At 43.6% G+C, this 23972-nt stretch overlaps 2 protein-coding genes across 2 annotated transcripts; one reads left to right on the plus strand and one right to left on the minus strand.

Annotated features, from left to right (window-relative positions):
- The first annotated feature begins 1499 nt into the window (after positions 1 to 1499).
- Positions 1500 to 15763, plus strand: Exosc9 (exosome component 9). The gene is made up of 12 exons (XM_070022533.1): positions 1500 to 1658; positions 2174 to 2268; positions 2966 to 3085; positions 3171 to 3273; positions 5380 to 5517; positions 8043 to 8125; positions 9330 to 9462; positions 10399 to 10487; positions 11482 to 11628; positions 12348 to 12532; positions 15246 to 15324; positions 15580 to 15763. The coding sequence occupies exons 1-12, from the start codon at positions 1593 to 1595 to the stop codon at positions 15662 to 15664; spliced, it is 1323 nt and encodes a 440-aa protein (XP_069878634.1). The 5' UTR covers positions 1500 to 1592; the 3' UTR covers positions 15665 to 15763.
- Positions 15764 to 15905: 142 nt separating this feature from the next.
- On the minus strand, positions 15906 to 23000 carry Ccna2 (cyclin A2). The gene is made up of 8 exons (XM_070022534.1): positions 22573 to 23000; positions 21649 to 21895; positions 19446 to 19558; positions 18772 to 18995; positions 17946 to 18153; positions 17076 to 17189; positions 16732 to 16865; positions 15906 to 16481 (listed from the first exon to the last, which is right to left on the minus strand). Exons 1-8 carry the CDS (start codon positions 22780 to 22782, stop codon positions 16433 to 16435), a joined length of 1299 nt encoding a protein of 432 aa, XP_069878635.1. The 5' UTR covers positions 22783 to 23000; the 3' UTR covers positions 15906 to 16432.
- Between the last annotated feature and the right edge of the window lie 972 nt (positions 23001 to 23972).

A 23972-nucleotide genomic window follows, 5' to 3' on the forward strand; every position in this document is an offset into this window, starting at 1 on the left:
CCATGTTTTGCTATGAAAGTTCAGTTCAACCTGAATCTTACTCCTGCCTGTGTGCTAGCTTTGGACTGGTAGCCAAACTTTTGCATTCCTCTTTGTATTCATGAGCCCTGCTTCCTGTTGTGTGTTATAAGAAACTGAGTTTTGGTAAGCTTCTTTATTCTTTTTATTTTCTCTATAGCTGTGAGAGAGCAAGTAAGTAAATGAAGAAAGTTAAAGATCTTCACAGACAAAGTATCCCTGTGTAGTGTTGGGGGAGGGTATACATTTGGGGTAAAATGGATTCATAGTTGCAAGAAACAGCAGAGTACAGTAATTTCTTCTGTGCCCCCCCCAAAGAAAAAAATCCTTACACAGAAAAGAAACATTGAACTAAGAATTTTCAAGCTGTCTTTGGACACACACTGAGTATAAGCCTTGGCTCTACAATTCACTAGGTTTGCAAATTTGGGTAAATCTCTTTGTGAAACAGGCATAATAAATGGTGGTTTGTTGTAAGAAATGCACTACACCAGTGAGGGTGAGGGTTGCTGTCCACGGTCAAGGAAAAGTATCTATCCTTGAGATAAATTGTGTGTGTGCATGGCTCAAGTGGTAGAGTGCCAGCCAAGCAAGCAAACTGAGCAAACAAAAGGTCCTGAGGTCAAGGCCTGGTACCAGAAAAAAATTTTTTTGAGAAATAATAAATAAACATTAAATCAAGGCAGACGCTGGTGGCTTGGGTCCATAGTACTAACTACTCTGAGGTTAAGATCTGGAGGATCACTGTTAGAAGCCAGCCGAGGCAGCAAAATCTGTGAGATTCCATCTCTAATTAATCAGCAAAAAGCAGAGCTGGGGAAAAAATTGCATTGATCAAGATGCACTGCACTTATAAACTTATTTATTGAATTGAAACTTTCTATACAACGACTTCAAGGTAATTAAACAACAAAAGAGCCAGGTGTCAGCGGCTCACGCCTGTAATCCTGACTACTCAGGAAGCTGAGGTCTGAGGATCTTGTTTCAAAGCCAGCCTGGGCAGGAAAGATGGTGACTCATCTCCAATTAACCAACAAAAACCAAAAATGGAATTGTGGCTCAAGTGGCAGAGCGCTAGCCTTGAGCAAAAAAAAAAGCTCAGAGATAGCGCCCAGGCCCTGAGTTCAAACCCCAGGAAGGCACAAAACAACAAGGAGAGAGAAGAGATTGGAGATCGGGAAGAAGACCCACAGCTTTCCTGTCACCGTCTCGAATGTGTTTCTCCATTGAACCCTGAAATCTCCTAAAGAGCAAACACATCCCAGAATCACCATTCGCGCACCAGAGCCCGCGAGGTCCCAGCCCCCGCGCTCATTGGCCCCGCCCACAGCACACCCTCCAGACACGCCCCCGACACAACGCCCCGCCCACTCCGGCCCATCCTCTCTCCCTTGCCCCGCTCCAGTCCCGCCCCTGGCCCACTGCCCCGCCCATCCTGGCCCCGTCTTCGTTCCGCCACCGTCGCGCTTTAATGACATCACCTCCGGGGCCGCGGCGCGAACGGGACGCGCGTGGAGTCTTCCGCGGTTCCCGGTCCTGGGTTCTGGTCCCGGCGCGCGCCGTGACCGGACACCATGAAGGAAACGCCCCTGTCTAACTGTGAGCGCCGCTTCCTCCTGCGCGCCATCGAAGAGAAGAAGGTAGGAGGCCCTAGCGGAGGCGCGTGCGCGCTGGGGCCGGCGCGGCCTCGGACGCAGCCCGGGAAGCGGGCCGGGGCGGGGTACGCTTCCAGCCCCAGCCCGGTACTTTGCGCTGTCGGTTTGTTGGTTTGGTTTATTTCTGCCGATCCTGGGGCTTGAACTCAGATCCTCCCCCTCTCCCTTGGCTTTTTCATTCGAGCCTGGCGCCAGTGCGCCACTTGGTGATTAATTGGAGATAAAAGTCTCACGTACATTCCTGCCCTGCCGGGCTGCGAACCCAGAACTTCAGATCTTAGTGCCCTAACTGGGAATACAGGTGAGAGCCACCGGCGCCCGGCCGCCGGATTCTTTTCAAGCTGCCAAGCCATCGCAGCACCTCTCGATGCCCCGCGGCGCCTGGCTTCCGCCGGCGCACCGGGGCTGTGTGGTTAGAGTGCCACAGATCGCGAGTGACTGCACAAAAGAATTGCTCAAGAAAGAGTTGCCGAATAAATGAATGTTGGTTGTGTTTCCAGCGGCTGGATGGCAGACAAACCTACGATTACAGAAGCGTAAGGATCTCATTTGGGGCGGATTATGGGTGCTGTATCGTGGAGCTCGGGAAAACAAGGTAACAGGATTCTGTTTGTCCACCCACAGTGCAAGAGTAATCTTGTTGACTGGGTTGTTGACAAAGCTGTTCAGAAGTCTGGACTGTCCTTCCAAGAATAAGTGTATGTCCTTGAATGCCACATTTTTTGGTTTTGTAGCTACACTGTTTAATCACAAGCTCTGTGAATATCACTGTGGTTCTTTATGACATCTTTAAGTATGACATCCTTAACAATGTAGGGATTTTGATCTTCTCATTAACAGACTCCACCACTTTTTCTTTTCTTTCGTGTGTGTGTGGGTGTGGGTGTGTGCGCGCACATGCGCACGCGTTCATATTGATGTATGCACTCAGTTCCTGGGTGCTGTCCTTTAGCTTTTTCACTCAAGACTAGAACTACCACTTGAGCCACAGCTCCACTTCAGGTTTTTGCTGTTTATTTGGAGATAAGAGGGATGAACTTTCCTGCCCTGGCTGGGTTCATACTTCAACCCCCAGATCTCAGCTTTCTGAGTAGCTAGGATTGCAGGTGTGTGTGAGCCACCAGTCCTCACCTTGCCTCCTTTTTTGAATGACTTTCAAGGGTCTTTCAAGCCATTAGATTGAACATATTACCCTCAGAATGAGATTGAAAATTGTTGTCTGTTTTATTACATCTTTTTTATTTGGAAAGGAAATATTCTTAGTTAACTGTGTTGTTCCTTTATCTTTGCAGAGTTCTTGGCCAGGTTTCCTGTGAACTTGTTTCTCCAAAACTCAACAGGCCAACAGAAGGTATTCTGTATTTTAATCTTGAACTTTCTCAAATGGCTGCTCCGGCATTTGAACCTGGCAGGTATTTAAATCTTTCTTAAGTTATTTTAGCCATAGAAAAACAACACATTTTAAGTTCATGACGTTTGTCCATCCCTGTTTCATAGGCAGTCAGATCTGTTGGTGAAGTTGAATCGACTCCTGGAAAGATGTCTGAGAAATTCCAAGTGTATAGACACTGAATCACTCTGTGTTGTTGCTGGTGAAAAGGTGAGGAATCTCCCTAGAATTCTTAAACTGTGTGCATGTGTGCACATGTGCGTACATTGACACTAATATGGGGCTGGAACTCAGGGCCTAGATGCTATCTGTCCTTAGATTTTTCACTTAAGGCTGGCACTCTACTACTTAGGCTACCCCCCCCCCCCCCACTTCTTTTTGGTTAAATTGAAGATAAGAATGGAATTCTATGCCTCCATCAGAAAGACTGACATCACTCCATTGGTTAGGAAATGGAAAGTGAAGTAAGCCAGGCCCAAGAAACAAAAGTCCTATGGTTTCCCTTATTTGCAATAAGTAGTACATATGTGGGACAAGCAGAAAAAGCCAAAACTATGTACATATGACCATATAAGGTAGTGTTAAATGAAATGAACCCCAAGACAGGGACACAAATATCTTTTTTCTTTCTTGCTATTGTTTCTAACGTAATGTACCATGTGATTTTTTTTCCAGATGCTCAAAGTATTTTATTTCTTCTTTTTTAATTGTGAAAATACTGTACAGAGGGGTTATAATTACATAAGCAAGGTAATGAGTACATTTTTTTATCAAGCATTGTTGCCTTCTCCTTTGTTTCCCCTTACCATCCTTTCCCATCTCCCCAACTCCCCACCCCCTGACCCCCCCCCCACCAAAGTTGTAAAGTTCTTTTTATGACATAACGTCTTGTACATCTCATTGTTGCAATGGGTCCACCTGTATCCCTATTTAAACAATTGGTTTTTTTCCCTTTCCCTCTACAAATTATACCAACATCAAATACAATGAAAGCAGGGGTTATACCGTAGGGGAGGGACATATAAAGCAACAAAGAAATCATCTTATAAATACATTAGAAACAATAGCAAGAAAGAAAAACCATTTGAGTCCTTATCTTGGGTTTCATTTCACCTAACATCAATTTATCTGTTTCTGCTTGTTTCAGATATATACTAGTTATTGCAAATAAGGGAAACCATGGGCCCTGTGTTTCTTTGGGCCTGGCTTCACTTAATATTTTTTCCAAGTCTTTCCATTTCCTAACAAATGGGGCAATGATTTTTGTATGTTCCTCCCCCACGGTATAACCCCTGTTTTCACTGTCTTTGATATATCAGTGCCCTGCATCTTGTATATACCCTTCTCTAATTCAGGGGGGGGAAGGGAAAAAACAGAATGCTTAAATAAAGATACAGATTGACCCATTGTAACAATGAGATGTACAAAACACTATGTTGAAAACAAACTTTACAGCTTTGGCAAAGGGGGCGGGGGCTAGTTGTGGAGGTGGAAGGGAAGGGATAGTAGGGGGAAAACAAAGGAGGAGGCAACAATGATCAATAGGAAATGTACTCATTACCTTGCTCATGGAACTAACCCCTATATACAGCATTTTTACAATAAGAAATGTACAAAAATAAAGGATCTCACTGAATAGGATCTTTAGATCTCAGTCTCTTGAGTAGTTAGGATTACAGGCACAAGCCACCACTGACCAGCAGAATTATGTTCTCCATGAGGGTATTTTTAAGCATTTTTTTACTCTAGAGAAAGTTTGCTTCACTTTCCACCTTATTATATAAACCCTAAGAGTTTGAGGTGTTATCAGACAGAATAAAAACATATTAGGTTTGGAGTTAGAAAAATGTGTGAGTATAAGGTATTTTACGGTGGTCCAATAACTCAAATAGAAAGGTGAACTGATTGTATTTTAGATATTTACTTGGCTTAATTTTTTTTTTTTTTTTTTTTTTTATTGGTTGTGGGTCCTGAACTCTGTGCCTGGGTACTGTCCCTCAGCACTTCAGCTCAAGGCTAATGCTCTACCACTTGAGCCACAGTGCCACTTCCGGCTTTTTCTGCTTATGTGGTGCTGAGGAATCGAACCCAGCATGTAAGGCAAGCACTCTAGCACTGACAGAGCCACCTTCCCAGACCTTGGCTTTTTTTAAATTTTCATTTTTACTGATCAACTAGAAGGCTTCCTGCTTTCTCAGAAAACAGAAAAGTACTTATATGCAGTATAATTTTTCTTGATAAATATCTAGTTGCTTTGATCAGTTAGGATTTTTTAAATGTTTTTATATTTTTCATTTATTATTTTATGTTTTTCAGGTCTGGCAAATACGTGTGGACCTACACTTACTAAATCATGATGGGAATATTATTGATGCTGCCAGCATTGCTGCCATTGTGGCCTTGTGTCACTTCCGAAGACCTGATGTCTCTGTTCAAGGAGATGAAGTAACCCTGGTAAGCGCCTGTGATCTGAACCAGGACCCTTCCATGTGTGAGTGCGCATCCTAGACAGCATAGACAACTAGCTGTCAGTAAAGTCTTGTTAGCCATGTAGGTTCTGGCTAGTTTCATGATACAAAAGCTATACAGCATCACAATTGCCCTCGAAATCTCTTTTAAGTTTTCTTTATAGAAATGTCAAGAACATATCCCAGCATGAGAGCAATGACTACCAGAATAGAGCAATGATTACCTCTTTGGATTGAATGTTACATCTAAAAAATACGTGATTCCTAGCATAGTACCATTCTTACCCTGTAACAGCCATGCATTGTTTGGAAAGGATGGAGGTTCTGTAGATTCCTGGGTCCCTCCGGGATTTTTTTTTTTTGGGGGGGGGTGGTTTGGTCGTGGGGCCTGAACTCTGGGCCTGGGCACTGTCCCTTCAGCTCAAGGCAAGCGTTCTACCACTGAGTCACCTTCCCAGCCCATCTCCGGGATTTTTTTTTCCCTTTGTGTAACAAAGTAGTTGGAGGACCATCAGAGTACCTAGAGGAGTTGTTAGAACATATTGCTAGGCTCTACCTCCACAGGAAGGCAGCGGGGGGGGGGGGGGGGGGGACAAGACTTTCCATGTCTAACCTAGAGTTCTTAGATGGTACCTATGCTGCCTGTCCAGAAAGCACACTGAAAAGCATTGGTCTAGGGGTCTTTTCCTTTGTGCTGAGCAGGTCAGTTTTGATGTATGTAAATTGTGTGCCAGAGTATTAAAAGTTTGTAGATTTAGATACAGAAGAGATACTGTTTCTGTACCCAGAACAAAGATGAGAAACCTGTCTTCTGCCAAGGGCTGTTGGTATATAATACTATTGAAGGACCAAAGAAAATGATAAATACAGACCGAAGGCCATGGGCAGCTGAATAAGCATAGATATCTGTTCTGTCATGTACCAAATGCTTTTTGGGCTATGAAAGATGAAATTGGTATGGGAAGTAAATAAAAAAGTAGTGTGATTAGAAGACTTCAGAAAGGAATAGAAAAATAATGTATTATTGCTGGTCGGAACATAAAAATAGTAGTTTTAGCCAGGCACTGGTGGCTCATGCCTGTAATCCTAGCTACTCAGGAGGCTGATGTCAAGGACTGTGGTTCAGAGCCAGCTCAGGCAGGAAAGTCTGTGAGACTTATTTTCAGTTAACCACTGGAAAACTGGAAGAGTCCCTGTGGCTCAAAGTGGTAGAGCACTAGTCTTGAGCAGAAGAGCTGATGACAACACTAAAAAATAGTACAATGTTGTTGGAAAAGTTTGACAGTTTCTTAAAAAGCTAAGCACAGAGTGGTAGGGTGCTTGCCTAGCATGCATGAAGCCCTACGTTCAATTCCTCAGTACCACATAAACAGAAAAAGCCGGAAGTAAAGCTGTGGCTCAAGTGGTAGAGTACTACCTTGAGCAAAAGATGCTCAGGGACAGTGCCCAGCCCCTGAGTTCAAGCCCCAGAACTGGCCAAAAAAGAAGAAAAAAAAAATAGCTAAGCATAAACTTTCTATATAAAAATAAAAAATAAAATCGAAGGAAATAATATGGCACACATCTTTCAACACATTTTACCTTGTAATATTAAAATAGCTTATGGCTTATGCCTAAGAAAATGAATTCCAGCAATTCTGTGCTGAGGGACCTAAGAAGGAAGGAGAGTGTGTACTCAGGTATATTTGAAAGGGTTGTAGCATTAACAGTCAAAGCTGCAAGTTGGAAATGGTCCAATGTCAGCTGGTAAGTGGATAAAAGAAGTATGTATTCACACACTTAGGCATGCTTACTTATATGTGCTACAAAGTGGAGGAGATATTAAGTTGAAAAAAGCTTGATACATAATAATGAGATCATTCAGCTGATTGATGTAGAATGTGCAGAAGAGGCTGATTAATGGAGGGGCCAAAGGTGGAAGTGAGAGTGCAGAGAGGCTGGGGAATTTGGGGAGTCATGGAAATGTTACAAAATCCAGATGTAGCTGGGTGCCAGTGGCTCAGGTCTGACTACTTAGGAGGCTGAGATCTGAGGATTTGCAGTTCAAAGCCAGTCCAAGCAGGAAAGTCCATGAGACTCATATCTCCTACTAATCATTAAAAAGCCAGAGGTAGAGCTGTGTCTCAAATGGTAGAGCAGCAGCCGTGAGTGAAAAAAAATAAGGAACAGTGTCTAGGTTCTGAGTTCAAACCTCAGTGCCAGCACAAAAATAGTAAGGATGTGATGTTGGTTGTGTACATTTTCAGTCACTGAAATTGCTTGTGCTTATGATGGCTTGATTGCATGGGATGCAGAGTATACCTCAAAGATTTTACAGATGTGTCCTGGGGAAAGCACACAGTTTGAAGAAAAAGTAGCAAAGTCAAACAGGTAGTTGGAAAAAGATGTGATTCAGGTACTGAGGATTAAGAAAATTCACTTTTAGTTTCAGCTTTTGATTCTCAAGATGATAGATACTTTGATAAATTCCTAACTTGGTGACTAATTGGTGGATATTTTCTTTTGCAACAGTACACACCTGAAGAGCGTGATCCAGTCCCTCTGAGCATCCACCACATGCCCATTTGTGTCAGCTTTGCCTTCTTCCAGCAGGGGTCAGTCTCCCCTTCTTCTGGCTGAAATTACAAAAGCAGCTGGGAACTTCAACGTTCTACTCAGATGTGTCCTAGATGACTGGAATCCTCCTTTCCTATCACAGCATCTTACAGTTAGTTCTCTTTGTGAGAGCAATAGTTGACAGTTTTTAAAAACAGTAGTGATAAGAAGGCTCTACTTGATTATACTTCCCAACATTTTCGTCTTATAGTTTATAAATTGTAGCATGCTTCTTTTTCTGGAAATGTGCAGATTGTAAGAGATTAGGATGCTAGGCTTTAATTAGGGTAAGAAGGTGAGTGGGTCAATGAAGACTGGATTTGGAAAGGTATTGGGGGAGTGGTTCTAGGAGCAGGTTATTGGGAAAAGACTGCATAGATGGGCACGTGTGTCCTTAATCTGCCAGCAGTTTCTCCACAATCTATTGCTAAGTCCTCTTCCAACAGAAACCCTAGTGTCTTGGAGGCCCATGTACTGGTGCTTTTATATGGAAGCTTAAGCCTTAAACCTTCAGAAACAAGGAGGCATAAATAAGATCCTTTAACCATTTTGTGCATGAGAACAAAGATTTGTAGAGAATTTTACTAGAGGGAAATGTACCCGCATTATCTAATAGAAATAAAATGCAAGTTATATAAGTAATTTTATATTTTCCAGTAGTCATGTTAAAACAGTAAAGAGTTTTATAGATTTTGTTTGACCTACTATATGTATAAGTTTTTATTTTACTATGTAATATCTTAAATTATTCAAGAGAGTTCTCTGTTCTTTGAAATCTACTATTTTGCATATGGACTCAGAAGCCATGTGCCTATCAGGTGGTGTATTGGGTGGTGTAGAAATGGGCATTAATGTGCCATTAGCAGAATCTAGAAGACCGTAGAATATGTCACATAAGGAAAATTGTAAAATAGTACCTAAGTTTTTATTGAAGTCATTTAACCAAAGATGTACTAAGGTTGATATTATTTCATTAAATAAAATCTGTCTGACCTGGTTGTTATTTTACTGTAATAGCTAGAGATACCTGCTTAAGTATTCACTATGTTATAAATGCAATTTTGAGTCTTCCCTATGATTCAGATCCACAGGCCAAGATCTTTACAGTGTTGGCTTCATTGATACTGTTTTTAAAACCCATTACCTTAAGAATGACAGGCTCTCCGCTCAAATTTGCTCAGGATGATATAATGTTCATTTCAGAACATACTTGTTGGTGGATCCCAATGAACGAGAAGAACGAGTAATGGATGGCTTGCTGGTGATCGCCATGAACAAGCATCGAGAAATCTGTACCATCCAGTCCAGTGGCGGGATAATGCTTCTTAAAGATCAAGTTAGTGCTTTGACCTATGTCTCTGTAAAATCTCTTTAGAAGCTTGTTTATTATATCACAACCACCAAAAGCCAACAAGGAGACTTTCCATGATTGATTCTGGGATGTGATGGAATCAGGTTTCAGTCCAATCATGACATCCTGTTGACTGGTAGCTGGGAAGAGTACTTCCCTCATTGCTGCCCACACATCTGGCCCTCCAGGCTTAGCTTTTCTTCCAGTAAAGGAAAAGTTATATCCCCCTCCTTTAAAAATATAAATAGCTAAGTGCTGGTGGCTCACACCTATATTCCTAGCTACTCAGGAGGCTAAGATCTAAGAATCATGGTTCAAAAGCCAACCCAGGTAGGAAAGTAGGAGAAAAAGATGGTTTTACTGGTTCTTAAACACAATATATTGCAAATAGTATGAACAATAGCTGCTTAGTTCAAATTCAAGCTGGATATTGTGTTTGCTGCCTTGGGCAGATGATTTTATATTTTTGGACTTCAGTTAATTTAAAAAAGGGAATGAGATTACTGCCCATATCTTGTTAGGAGGGTGTAAAGATGGATACAAACTTATGTAAGTTACAGTGTATAACATACATAAAGTGTTGATAAGTGCTAGTTTCAGTTATCATGACTGGCACAAGTAAAATCACAACTACTATCTTGATCCATTTCTGTGGATCACTCATGGAGAAGGAAGCAGATGTTTCTCAGCATACCTACCTGTTGTCTGTGGCCTCACCACAGTATCAATCACACTGTGCCTTTAATGCACTACTCCTTTAAAAGTGATAAAATGACTCTTGTGTTTTAATTTACATTTAAAGTGTGTCGTTTCATATTTGGAAATAAAAAGCTTGGATTATAAAGGTAGAAAAAAGAATTGATGTTTTAGGTTTTGATAGAGAAAGCCACTTGATTTGTGATACTTCACTTTTATAAACAGGTTTTGAGATGCAGCAAAATAGCTGGTGTGAAGGTAGCAGAAATTACAGAGCTCATACAGAAAGCTTTGGAGAATGATCAGAAAGTCAGGTAAGTTGGACTCCTCAGAACTAAATAGTCTTTTTACAGGACTTTTAAGGGCTTTTCTTGCACACGGACAACTGTATTTCACACTTGATTGTTCTTTATTTTTTTAGTCTCAGTTGAATATAGGAGTGCATTTTTTGAAAGTAGAGAGCAAGTGAGGTGGCACAGGCCTGGAATTCTAGCTGTTTGGGTGGTGAAGGCAGAAGGATCCTGAGTTCAAGGCCTACACAAGTAGTTCGCAAGACTGTACCTCAAAAACTAAAATAAAGATAACAGGGCCAAGGAAGTGGTAGAACCTAGTCAGCACTAGTCTCTGAGTTCAATCCCAGTACTAAAAACATAGAAAAAGTAAATTGATTAGATCCCTTCAAATTTTACTCCAATTTTTCTATCTGATGGGAGGCCAGTGTTTACCTGGAACAGCTAATTTGAGGATTACAGACTATTCTGTCATCCTGATATAGTGGTTCATCTGTAATCCTAGCTACTCAGAAGGCTGAGGTTAGGAAGATCAAAGTTCCAGGCCAGCCCAGGAACTCTTTGAGACGCATTTCAACCAATATGGAAAAGGCTAGATGCTGTAGTTTACCTGTCATCCCAGCGAGTGCAAATAGGAGGATTGTGGTTTAAGGCTGGCCTGGGCAAAAAGTGAAATTATTTGAAAAATAAAGCAAAAAGTGCTTAGGGTGTGGCTCAAGTGGTAGAGCACATGTCTAGCACATACAAGGCATGGAGTATAAACTTTAAATATTGCCAAAAGAAAAAAAATATGGGGGATATACTTTAAACACATAGCTAGCAATGTATAGCACATAATAGCAATGTATAGCAACCTTTTACTAGTTATCTTGACAGCTATCGTAAACTGGTAGGATTAAGGTAGTCATATGAATTAACTAGAGTAGTTTTCACCAGCAAAAGGATAAGATAGTAACTTCTTTCCTGCCTTTTCTATCACCCATCATCTCCTCCCTGGCCCCTATCCAAAAACTGACAGGAAAGAAGGTGGAAAGTTTGGCTTTGCAGAATCTATAGCAAATCAAAGGATCACAGCTTTCAAAATGGAGCAGGCCCCTGTTGATACCTCTGAGGTGGAAGAGAAAGCCGATGAAATCATTGCTGAAGCTGAGCCTCCTCCAGAAGTGTATCTTTACTGGGTGGGTTTAATGGCAGCAGGACTCAGCTTTCCTCTCTCGTCTGCACAAACTGACATTGCATTCCTGGAATACTGTACTGTTAGAGACAAACTACAGTGGTGTCATACTAAGTTGATGGTTTAACATTCAGCTTCTTGAACTTCAGTAGCTCTAAAACCCAGACATTCTCCAAGAACCAGTTTAGGGCCTGAGATGTAATACGGTGATGGAACACTATCCCAGTGTATAGAATGTCTTGGGTTCCAGCGACCACCCAATTACAGCATTTTATTTTCCTTTGAAAATTTTGTACTTTAATATTTAAGACTCATTTTAATATTGAAATTTGTACATTTAATACTGTTCACATTTGCTAAATTTCTTACAGCTAGAGTGTCAGAAGCCTGATTCTTGAGTTTTTCTTACCATGATGGTGTCCATAATCTTGCCTGTTAAAAATTTTATCTTTCTTCTTTATTCAGCCATCTGTATATTGTCTTTTTTTTGGCCAGTCCTAGGGCTTGAACCCAGGGCCTGAGCACTGTCCCTGAGCTTCTTTAGCTCAAGGCTAGCACTCTGCCTACTTGAGCCACACCACCACTTCTGGCCTTTTCTGAGCAACTGAACCCAAGGCTTCATACATGCTAGGCAAGCACTCTACCACTAAGCTACATTCCCTGGGCTGTATACCATATTTCTTGCTGTTCAGTTTTCTTAACATGCCCAGTGTTTCTAAGCCTGTGCTTTGGACTCCTGGCACTGCCCAAATTGGAGAGGGAATAGAAAACTCGTGGGGCGCTCCTGAGGACTCTGAGAAAGAAGATGAGGACGAGGCTGGCAGTGATGAAGCTATCATTCTTGACGACATGAAAATGGACACTGCAGTGGATGTTGCTGGTATTGGAGGCCAGGGTAGGTGGTGCTACCAGTTTTTATCTCATCTCTAATATTTGTCATCTATAACCTCTTATCTAAGAGATAAGTGTTATATATAATTATTTACAAGATCATGCACTATAAGATCTGTCTTCTTTGTAAACACCTACCTATATAGAGAATATAGATGGGCCACACATAGTGGTTTTGGAAGGGCTAACATTTTGTGGTTTAAATTTCAGGTAGGCACCAATGGCTCATGCCTATAATCCTAGCTACTTAGGAAGCTCAGGTCTGAGAATTTCAGGCAAGCCAATGAGTCTTATATCTAATTAACTACCAAAAAAGCTGGAAGTGGAGCTGTGGCTCAACTAGAGTGCAAGTCTTTAGCCAAAAAGCTCAGGGACAGCACCCAGGCCCTGAGTTCAAGCCCAGGACTGGCACTGGGAAAAAAAAATCAACCAAATGACTAAAGCTAACTGTAATGTTAACACCAATTCTAAGAGAATCTGATTTTTGTGAAATAACTATACTTTGGTTTTGTTTTGTTTTTGGGTCTGGTCGTGGGCCTGAACTCTGGCCCTGGGCGCTGTCCCTCAGCTCTTCACCTTAAGGCTAGTGCTCTACCACTTGAGCCACAGCGCCACTTCTGGCTTTTTTTTTCTGCTTATGTGGTGCTGGAATCAAACCCAGGGCCTCATGCATGCAAGGCAAGTGTTCTACCACTGAGCCACCTTCCCAGCCCGAAATAACTATACTTTGGTATGCAAACAATAGCAAAACTGTGTTTTACGTATAAATGTGAGCTAGATTTAGGGAGATACTTTCCTGAAGATGTCCCATAAACTTGTAGTTTTAGGCTCATACTACCCAGCAGAGCCTCTGCTAGGAGAATGATCTATGCCCAATACGGATTTCCTAGGGAAATGTGTTTCATACTTTTATCTTTTTAGTGAAAACAATTAAATGATCAAGTATGACTATGAGAACACACAGAACTCCAGAAGTGCTTGCAGTAGCTAGCTAGTTCTGCCTGGTTTTGCATTTTAACCACTGTACAACTGAATAAACTTCTACTTAGGGATATTTTTACTTTGTGCTGGTCTTGGGGCTTGAACTCACAATGTGAGTGCTGTCCTTGGGCTTTTTGGCTCAGTGCTAGAATTCTTCCACTCGAATCTCAGCTCCACTTGCAACTTTTTGATAGTTTATTGGAGATAAGTCTGAGACTTTTCTGCCTGGGCTGGCTTTGAACCACTATCCTTAGATCTCAACATCCTGAGTAGCTAGGATTACAGTGTGAGCCACTGGCACCCAGTTCATTTTTAGTTAGTGTTCAAAAGATGGGCAAATATGAAGTACTTTTCAAAGAAAGTACAAATGGATTATTAACATTATCCATGGTTAACCCTGGTAGAGATAAAACACAAAGACAATAAAATGATGGTATCTTTTTACTGCATGATTGAGAAACATTCAAGTATCAGCATTGGCAAGAACGTGAAATAGGTTCTTCACTCTTGTGTGTGCGCCAGTCCTGGGCACTGTCCAAGGGGTTTTGCCCAAAGATAGCACAACCACTTGAGCTGTAGCTCCACTTCTGGTTTTTGGAGAAAAGAGTCTCAGACTTTCCCACCCAGGCTGGCTTTGAACCACAATTCTCAGAGCTAAGCCTGCTGAGTAGCTACAGGCATATTTTTTGCCTGTTTCTGGAAAATGTCTTTGGTGGTACTGGGGTTTGAAGTGACTGTCTCATGGTTATTAAACAACACTAGTTTGGGATGGGATTTTGTGCTTTTCCCACGGGCCTCACTGTAATCATCCTCCCTCCACTGCTGGGATTTCAGGTTTGCTCCACTGTACCCACCCCTTAGCCTAGGTGCCTTTTGACCTTAACGCTGTGCTTTATGGCTTTTCAGTGTTTTTAACAAAATGTAGCAAGCCCTAAGCCTTCTTAGGCTGTTTAAGTAATTCATTTGACATATTGACTTAAAATCAAAAACATGCTAACACAAGTCTGATGCCTGAAAGCCCAGCTATTCCCAAGGCAGAGGGAGACTGGGCAGGCAGGTCGTGGTTTAAACCAGCTGGCCCAGGTGAGGTTAGGGAGGCTTTGTCTCAGTCAAGTGTAGTGGCTTGCACTGGCGGGACCCTGGCTGCACAGGAGGCTTGTGGTCTGAATCTGACAAGGTAAAAAACATGAGCCCCTACCTGAAAAAACAAGCTAAAAACAGACTGGGGCATATTATGGCTCAAGTGGTAGAGGACCAGGCTTGACTTCAAAAAGATGGTATATAAATAGTATTCTCCATACTACTATTATGGCACTTACTAAATGCACTGAGCATTTATGTCAGTAATTAAAAGAATCTTTAGGGAAAGTGTTGAAAGAAAGCTGGGCACAGGTGGCTCACACCTGTAATCCAGGCTACTTAGGAAGCCGATCAGAGGACTGAGGTTCAAAGCCAGCCTGGACAGGAAAGTCCGTGACTCATCTCCAATTAACACCAAAAAAAGCGAAGTGGAGCTGGGGCTCAAATAGTAGATAGTTTGCTACCCTTGAGCAAAAAAGCTCAAGGGACAGTGCCCAAGCCCCAAGTAAGCAACACACATACACAATTTTTATACAAGAGCTTATTGAGAGGGAAAGATGTTAAAGAACAAGGTATATCTGTAAGTGTCCAGCAAATAGTTGCCTGGTGTGCAAACTTGAAGGTCACTCACATTACCTCTCTGCCATTTCTCAAAGCTGCTCCTATCGTCCTCTCCGACAGTGAAGAAGAAGAGAGGATCATTTTAGAACCAGACAAGAACCCAAAGAAAATAAGGTAACAGATCTCTGGTTTGTGCACACAAACTCTCTCAGGTCTGGGGGCCTGCCCTTGGCATGACGCTGTGCAGCAGCACCTCCTCACTGGCTTGCCAGTTTCTAATTCTGTAAGGTGGGACACTTTCCACCATTGCTATTTTACTCTCGCTGCTGCCACATTTTATATCCGACTGGGCAAACCAGAAAGTCTTCTGCCAGTGATCCAGAATTTAACAAGGACACTTGGTGAGCTGTTAATTTACTTTATTCACAGAACACAGACGGTCAGTGCAAAACAAGAGAAAGCACCCAGTAAAAATCCAGTGAGGAAGAGGAAAAAGAAGAGAGCGGCTAATTAGAGTTAACATGATTTAATGTATGTATATATAACTATTAAAAGGATATTTATTCCATGCTAACAATCTTGGGTATTTTTTATTCAAAAGTCCTTTAGAAAACCTAGCAGTTTCTTTTCTTTTACATTATGCTTCAAATGAACATTTCTAGAGAACCTTATTTCAGAGCTTCCCATCTGTAATCTTTTGAGTTTGTAAAGGCTGATGAGGAATAAGTTATTTAATAAGCTGCCACACTTCATGCAAAGAAAGAGCTAAGAGAAAGAGCAAAGAGACAGACAGACAAGGGCTGGGTCCAGAGCACACTTTTCCCAGTCAAAAGAAAGTGTGAGCAGTGCAGCAAATAGGCCCAATTATTTAGGATAAAGAATGTCAGAATTTGAGGGAGGGTCTGCTTTCCTAGAGAAGAGCTTTTCTTATTATATAATAAACCCTAAGCTAAGAGAGCATTTCTAAATGATATCCCCCAAAAGTCATAGTTTTACTTCAAATTAACCTTCAGTTATGAAGACTTCCAAATCAATTTATTCTTATATTGGCGGCTGGAGTCAATATTTACTAAAACCACTTAAAACTAGCTAATTATCTGAGATAGATACATGTACAAAAAGATATACAAATTAAAACCATTTAAAAAATGATAGATACCATAATTTGTCCTTGGCCAAAACTTATATGTTCAGAAATGATTGTGAAATTAAAACCTAAAATAAAAACTGTACACCATGTACTTGGAATGATTTACATTAGAAAGCAAGGCATCCTTCATAGTTACAGATTTAGTGTCTCGGGTGGGTTGAGGAGAGAAACCCCATGATACCTGAGGGTAGAAAAGAAATGGCTTTTAGTAATGAACATTCACTAGACAACAGAGATCATAAATAATAAATTTGCCAAAACCTCAAAATGGTTTCTATCTGTGGGTGAGTCCAATGATATTGGGATGTTTGATCCCCACATACAATGCCTCCCACCGAAATCAAGGGGAAGAGCCGTTTACTACAGCCCTCTGTGGACACAGGCTTCTCCCTAGGCATTAACGGGACAAGCGTCTCCTTGGTGGGCCTTACTTTGAGTTTCTGTACTTCTCTCGAATGGACTGCTGCGCATGCTGTGGTGCTCTGAGGTAGGTCTGGTGGAGGTCCAGGAGGCAAGGCCTGAGGCTTTCCAGGGTGTATCCAGTCTTTTGGACTAATGATTCCGGCTACAGACAGAGAAGGGGGTTGATAGTCAAAGCAGCAATTTGTGTGTGTAACTTATCTTGAACACCTCTATTCCTCAGGCCACTATCCTGTCACTTTTACACCAACTCTCATCATTTACTGTCTGCAAGCAGCAGGTGATATGGCTCCAAAGTTTTCAAGCACACATTTCAGTCAAAGCAGATGTGCAAAATGAAAACTTGAATACGAACCCAGCTCTGTCCTGTGATGGTATAGAGTGCTAAGTGAAAGGCAGCTCCGGCAATAATCGACGGCAGGTACTTCAAGTACGGGTCCGCATCTATCAGACATAATTCTCCCAAAAACTGGAATGGAAAACCATTTAATCACAAGAGCTCTAGAATTCAAATCCATGCCAAGCAGGAGACTGCTCACAGCCTTATCCTCTTTTTCTTCCCTTGGTAACTTTTTTTCTTGTGCTTGTCCTGGGGCTTGAACTGAGGGCCTGGGTGTGGTCCCTGAGCTTTTGTGCTAAAGGCTGTGTGCTCTCCCACTTGAGCCACAGCTCCACTACTGGCTTTCTGGTGGTTCATTAGAGTTGAGTCTCAAGGACTTTCTTGCCAGGGCTGGCTTCAAACCATAATCCTCAGATCTCAGCCTCCTTAGCAGCTAAACTTATACACATAAGCCACCAGCGCCCTGGTCCCTTAATAACAACTCTGCACACTACACTACCAGCTTCCTTTCAAAGAACTATTTGGCACTTTTCAACAGTTGCCCTAGGAATCATGGATACCTAGACCCCTGCTTTTAGGGTTACTACCTGCATATGGCTTACTACCTCTCAATTACTCATTAATAAACGTTAATATATTACATGGCTGTTTGGAATGGCAGTTAATGTATATGCTCAGTACAGGTGCAACTATTTTTCTCATGTGTGTTTACAATCCCTGTGGTTGAATCCATGGGAAATAGAGGGCCAACTGTGGTTGTATCCTTTGCTAATGGTTAACTTTTCCCCATGCTGCAAATGGATTCCAGCCCTAGAACACTGGTTCTCCTGAGCAAAGCTGCTCAGCGATGCTGGTGCCTTTCCCCCACAAGCAAAGTGAACTTACCATTGCTAAGCTTTCAACCTTGCTGTTTGCAGGCTGCAGGTGTAGGAAGTACTGTGTAAGAAACTGGTTTACTGTAGGTGCAGCCAGGTCAAAAGCAAGGACCTTCAAAACCAGGTGCTCCATTCTCAGAACCTGTTTCTTAGAATAGGTATCATCTGTAATGTACACAAACTCGCCTACTTCTGGGGGGTATATTTCTTCAAACTTTCTAAAATGAAAAAAGTTCAAAATTGTAAGTCCTAACAAAAGAGAAGCCAGCTTCTCAATTCAAATCTGAAATTCCATTAGTAAAATAAAGCCACTCTCCACCAACTGCAATTCCTCTGTCCCCTGCCCGACCAGCCTTTCTCCAGCCTTTCTGCTCCACCGCTCAGCAATGAAGGACTGTCATGTAGTCAGAGATGAAGGAGGGCGTGACACAGCCCACCCAAGAGGGGAGCTGTGCCAGTGCTCAGCGAACAGCTGAAGATGGAAGAAACTCTGTTTGGGTTTTTATGCTTCATTTTCACATCTTAGTGGAGAGAAGGCAAAGATGCAGATTGTTTGCCAGTAAGCCCTGCATGGAAGAAACTACACCCAGAAATTCAGTGCCCGTGTATTTCTGTAGCCAGTTTTCAAGTTCACAAACCACACCATAGACCCTATACAAGAGCTAAGAAAATTAGCATTATAGATTCAAAAGCCATTTTGTCCTCCACTACTATTAACCCCACATACCACAATGTCACCCCTAATGTAGTGTCTACCCTGTGGAATGCATTAAATTAAAATGTTACAGTTGGAAAATTCCAATTTCCTGAAGTCACATAAACCCAGCAGGACTTACGAGGCAAGCAGCATGGCGGCAGTACCCACGAGCTGGAGCTTTCCTCTCAGCACAGACATGGAGGACAGAAAGCGGTCAATGTAGTTCACAGCCAGGTGCAGGGTCTCGTTCTGCAGCTTGTACTCCTCCCCCACTTCTACCAGCCAGTCCACCAGGATGGCCCTCATACTGTTGGTGATGTCAGGCTGCTTCTTCATGTAACCCACTTTAGGTTTACATTTAACCTATCGGGAGGGAGGTTTATAGAACGCTAGCGATGATGGCTAGCGATGATGGCTCACGCCTGTAATCCTAGCTACCCAGGAGGCTGAGATTTAAGGACTGCAGTTTGAACCCAACACAGGCAGGAAGTCAGTGAGATTATCACCAGTAGACCACCATAAAGCTCAAAGTGGAGCTGTGACCCAAGTGGTAGACCACTAGCCTTGAGCACAAAAGCTAAGGGACAGCACCCAGGCTCTGACTTCAAGCCCCAGGACAGATAACCCTGTCCCCTACCCCTCAGATAAAGAAAATTGCAACAAGGATTATTTTTATCATTAGCTGAATTGCTACAAATAGAAAGTCAAACATTGCACCAGGGTAATTGACTAGTAATTAAATGTTTAAGCTTTAGTCTCTCCATTCCAATCTGCCCCACTGAGTGCACCCTGCAGGCAGGTTTCAAGTCTTACCTCCATCTCCCTGAGGTATGCATGGATGTCTGCGTGGTACTCTGGCACTTCATTCACACTCACTGGTTTCTCATCTTCTAGCACAATTGATATGTCCATAGCATGTGGTGACTCTGGAACCACCCAAAGACAGATTGGTTTTCTACTTGGTTCCTTATGGGAATCTACTACTACTAAAGCATTTTATCCAATTAAAATGAACATATTGTGTTAAAGTACATAGACTATTTCAACTCAGATCTGTCTATATAACTGCAATAATTTTAATCAATGAGAAAAAAAAATCCTGATAGGCTACTCATAGGATTCAGTATTATGTAAAAGTATCATTCATCTTCCACGGGATAGGAGTAGATGGTGCAATGATCTGGTACTTAAAATTCAAGTTGATAAAATGAGGTTTGCAGTAGGAATTACAAACCCTACCTTGGGGCTGACAGATGCAAAGCACAGCTGGGCAACAGCTAGAATCCATTAAATGGTTTCAAATAACTTATTGCTAAAGAAATTGGTTTGAATTGGGCAACTCAAACAGATTAGCACAACACTCAAGTGATTCAAGTTTTTTTCTTTATGCTGGGCCCTGGGGTTTGAACTCAGGGCCTGGACACTGTCCCTGAACTTTTGTGCTCAAGACTAGCACTCTACCACTTGAACTGCAGCTCCACTTCTGTTTTTTTTGAGTCTCACACACTTTCCCACCTGGACTGGTTTTGAACTGTGATCCTCAGATCTCAGCATCCTGAGTAGCTAGGATTATAGATGTAAGTCACCAATGCCTGGCTTACAAATTATCTTTTTTTTTTTTTTAAATCTCTTGTTGGTCCTGGGGCTTGAACTTAGGCCCTAGGTGCTGCCCCTGAGCATCTTTGGCTTAAGGGTAATGCTCTACCACTTGAGGCACAGTGCTTTTTTTTTTTTTTTCCTGAGTAATTTGCTGGAGATATGAGTCTCATGGACTTTCTTGCCCAAGCTGGCTTCAGATTTCACCTTCCTGAGTAGCTAGGATTACAGGAATGAGCCACTAGTGCCTGGCTAAATTATCTTTTAAGGCAAAGAATATCCCTACTTTTTTTGACCAAAGATTCCTTTGAGGTTAAATTTTGGTTGCACATTTTATGTCCAAAGGAATTTCCCAAACACCCCTCCGCCCAACCAATAGAATTAAAATGGATACATGCAGCTGTCCAACGTCACCCTTTGGTAAGTAAACAGTACAATGTGTAAGCAGAATTGCCTACAGCAAGCCACAATGGGTTAAGACAGTGTCACTTTATAGTATATAACCACTAGTTTTACAGAAAGAGGTGTCAGGCATCACCATTTTTAAGACTATCCTCAAACAAGTCTAAAGCGTGATAGAAGAAGTGAAGTGAGCATGAAAGCCAGGCTTTGGTGGCTCAGGCCTAGCTACTCAAGAGGCTGATCTGAGATTCCAAAGCCAGCTAAGGCAGGAAAGTTCCTGAGAGCAAAAAGCCAGATGTGGAGCTGTGCCTCAAGTGCTACAGATCCAATCTTGAACAAAAATGCTCAGGGAAAGGGCCCTGTCTTCAAGCTCCAGGACAGGTGTGCACGTGTGCGTGCACACACACACACACACACACACACACACACACACACACACACACCACACACACACACACAAAAGCTCACAATATTTCAGATTATATCTTAAAACAGGATTCTCTGAAGTATGATACTATTAAAGCCAAGTGTTGGTGGCTTGAGTATGTATCCTAGTACTTAGGAGGCTGAGATCTGGTAACCTTTTAAAGCCAGCCAAGGCAAGTGTTTTGAGGATATGTGTATTAACTACCAAAAAGCTGGGCAGAAGGCATGACTCAAGTGGCAGGGCACCAACTATGATCAAATAAGAAAGCCAAGTGAGAGTTCAAGAACCCTAAGGTCAAGCCCCAGTACCAGCACACATATACACACAAAAAGTATTGTAAATACAACAAATCTACTCTCCCAACCAAATAAACATCCATGAATCAGCCTAAATAGGCACTAGAACTTAATGAAGTTGATGTAATTGATATTGTTTCCCATGAAGTGGGCAGTAAAATCAACACTAGCCAGGAGTTGAGATAAACCACACCCTTTCTTAAACCTGTTATAGTAAACCTTAAAATACCCAATCCCATTAGCCCAATAGAGTAACCACAAGCCTGAATTGATAAAGATCTTCTTTAGAACGTACCAAAACTACCATCCATTGGAAAATCAAGAGGTACCAGAGGTTTTCGTGTGCCAGACAAAGCAATGGCAGTATTAAAAGCCAGCACATCTTCGCACTCCGTGGCTTTGGGTTCGGGTGGCGGCTTCTGAGATTCTGCAGGGGCTTCGTCCACATGAATAGTGAAGGCGGGCTGTTTACTGTTAGCCTTCCAAGGAGGAAGAGCGCTGACAGGTTCATCATTTATCGGCAGGTCCTTTAGGGGTGCAGCCTAAACAGAAGTAAATGACTGGATTTGAGCTTATGAAAAGGAGTTATGCTCCCTCCTCACCTTGCTTTTACTCCCATATATTGTTCAGAAAACAGCTTTCTGAAGCAAAAAGTAATCCTGGATAAGAAAGCATGTCTCAATTTGTCAGACATTCCTATAGGCAAACTCTACAAGCAGAACTGGAATTACAAAATAATGGAGGTTAAGAAGCATGGTGTGGGTGTGTGGGTGGGAGGGGAGGGGAGGTCCGGCCAGTAGACACGGGACGAATTGGCGAAAAAAGAAGAAACGTGTGGATTCGCACTCTTCACCCTAGGGCGGAGCAGCAGAGCAAACCGCGCGAAAATGGCGGATTTCACCAAATGCAAAGCTTTTTTTTTTTTTTTTTAAATAAAACCCTTCGCTAGTAGTGTAAGTCAGTCACTTAAGCAGATGACGAGTAGGGGAGATCTGGGTCCTTGGCGGTGCCTGGCGCTGGAAAGTAGAAGGAACTCTCGCAGAGGGCCAAGACGACGCTCCAGCACCGCAGACGGGCAGCACAGCCGTGTTGGCTGGGGATAAGGAAAGGCGCTACCAGTCACATCCTACAGGCCAAAGCCACCGACCCAGAACCCGGTCCCGAGCGCCCCTCGTCCTGCTCGGCCCCCAGTGCACAGGCTGACGCCCGCCGTGCTCACCCGTCGTGTCTTGGGCCTCGGCGGCCCCGCCGCCCGCGCAGGGCCGGCTTTGAGCACCGCGGGCGCGGCCTGGCTCCGCGGCTGCGGGGCGGGCGCTGCCTTCTCCGGATTGATGTTCTCCTGGTCCTCCTGGGGAGCCGTCTGCGGCAGAGTCAGCAGGGCCGAGCCCGCGTCGCGGGCCGCGGCCCTCGGTCCCGATCGGCCCAGCATCTCGACTCCCGCGGGCGAGCGGGATCGTCAGCCGCGCCGAGCCCCGTGCGCTCCGCCCCGCAGACGCAACGCTGCAGTCCTGGCGCTCGCCGCAGGCCCAGCCAGCCTGCCGCCCGTGTGCTCGCCCGGCTGGGGCCCGTGCGGGACCGCGGAGGCCGTGAAACGTGCGGGCAGACGCTGCGGGGCGCGGAGACGCACAGACGCCCCGCGATGCAGCTAGCAGCCCGCCGGAGCGGCGGCTGTTCGAGCAGTTCAAGTATCCCGCGACTATTGAAATGGACCAATGACAGCGGCCCGGGTCCGTGACGTCATCGGGGCGACGGGACGGCGGGCCTGGGAGGCCGCGAGGGGGCGGGACGGCCCCGAGCCAGACGGGAGGGAAAGGGCGGGGAGACGCGGGCGCCGACTTCTCGCGATTTTTAAATTGAGCCAATGGCGATCGCTGCCAGGGTGGCAGGCAGTGACTCGGCCTGGTTTGACCCATTTCATTCTCTGTGCGTCGGCCTCGGAGAGCTGGAGAAACTCCTAAACAGCCCGCAGGGGGACTGGCTTGCTCTCCAGAGTTCCATGAACTCCTGGCCAGATGACTCCTTCGCGCAGCGCTGTGGCTGTGCGCGCGCGCATGCCGGGCCGGGCGCTGTCCCTGAGCGGCTGTGCTCAAGATGGTGCTCTGCCGCAGAGCCACAGCTCCACTTTCGACTGTTTGGTGGTTAATTGGGGTTAGTCTCATGGATGTTTCGGCCCCAGTTGGCTTCGAGGTGCAAAGGCTTTGGACTCAATCCCCAGCGTGTGTGTGTGTGTGTGTGTGTGGACTCAATCCCCAGCGTGTGTGTGTGTGTGTGTGTGTGTGTGTGTGTGTGTGTGTGTGTCTTCCTCTATAGCTAGGATATCGGGCGTGAGCCACTGGTGCCCACCCAGTTCTCAGTTATCTGGTCTGTTAATCAGGTGATTGCTGGGAATAATGTACATAACTGATTTGATACGCTGCTCACATTCGCAAGTAGCAACTGTTTACTTAGAAGACAATGTGTGTCTTAGGCTTTTTGTGTGTATGGTGTTGGTTAGCACATACTAAACACACTAGCACCGAGCTACATTACAGGGTTATGCCTTTTCTCTTTTTCTAATGAAGATAGCAATTTAAGATGCCACCTTAAACTACTATTAATATATAACAATGTATCACTAGA

The sequence above is a fragment of the Dipodomys merriami genome, unplaced genomic scaffold, assembly GCF_024711535.1.
Source record: "Dipodomys merriami isolate MVZ:Mamm:240054 unplaced genomic scaffold, mDipMer1.0.p SCAF_15, whole genome shotgun sequence".
NCBI classification, from domain to species: Eukaryota; Metazoa; Chordata; class Mammalia; order Rodentia; family Heteromyidae; genus Dipodomys; species Dipodomys merriami.

Bases quoted from the DNA above. Each gene is read 5' to 3' on its own strand.
- Ccna2 (XM_070022534.1), bottom strand. From the start codon at position 22,782: ATGCTGGGCCGATCGGGACCGAGGGCCGCGGCCCGCGACGCGGGCTCG. The intron at 18,996-19,445 runs GTAAGACTTGAA...CCCTCCCGATAG, and splicing joins CATACCTCAGGGAGATGGAG to GTTAAATGTAAACCTAAAGT. The intron at 18,154-18,771 runs GTAAGTCCTGCT...TTTTCATTTTAG, and splicing joins GCCGCCATGCTGCTTGCCTC to AAAGTTTGAAGAAATATACC.
- Exosc9 (XM_070022533.1), top strand. From the start codon at position 1,593: ATGAAGGAAACGCCCCTGTCTAACTGTGAGCGCCGCTTCCTCCTGCGC. The intron at 3,274-5,379 runs GTGAGGAATCTC...TATGTTTTTCAG, and splicing joins GTGTTGTTGCTGGTGAAAAG to GTCTGGCAAATACGTGTGGA. The intron at 12,533-15,245 runs GTAGGTGGTGCT...CATTTCTCAAAG, and splicing joins TGCTGGTATTGGAGGCCAGG to CTGCTCCTATCGTCCTCTCC.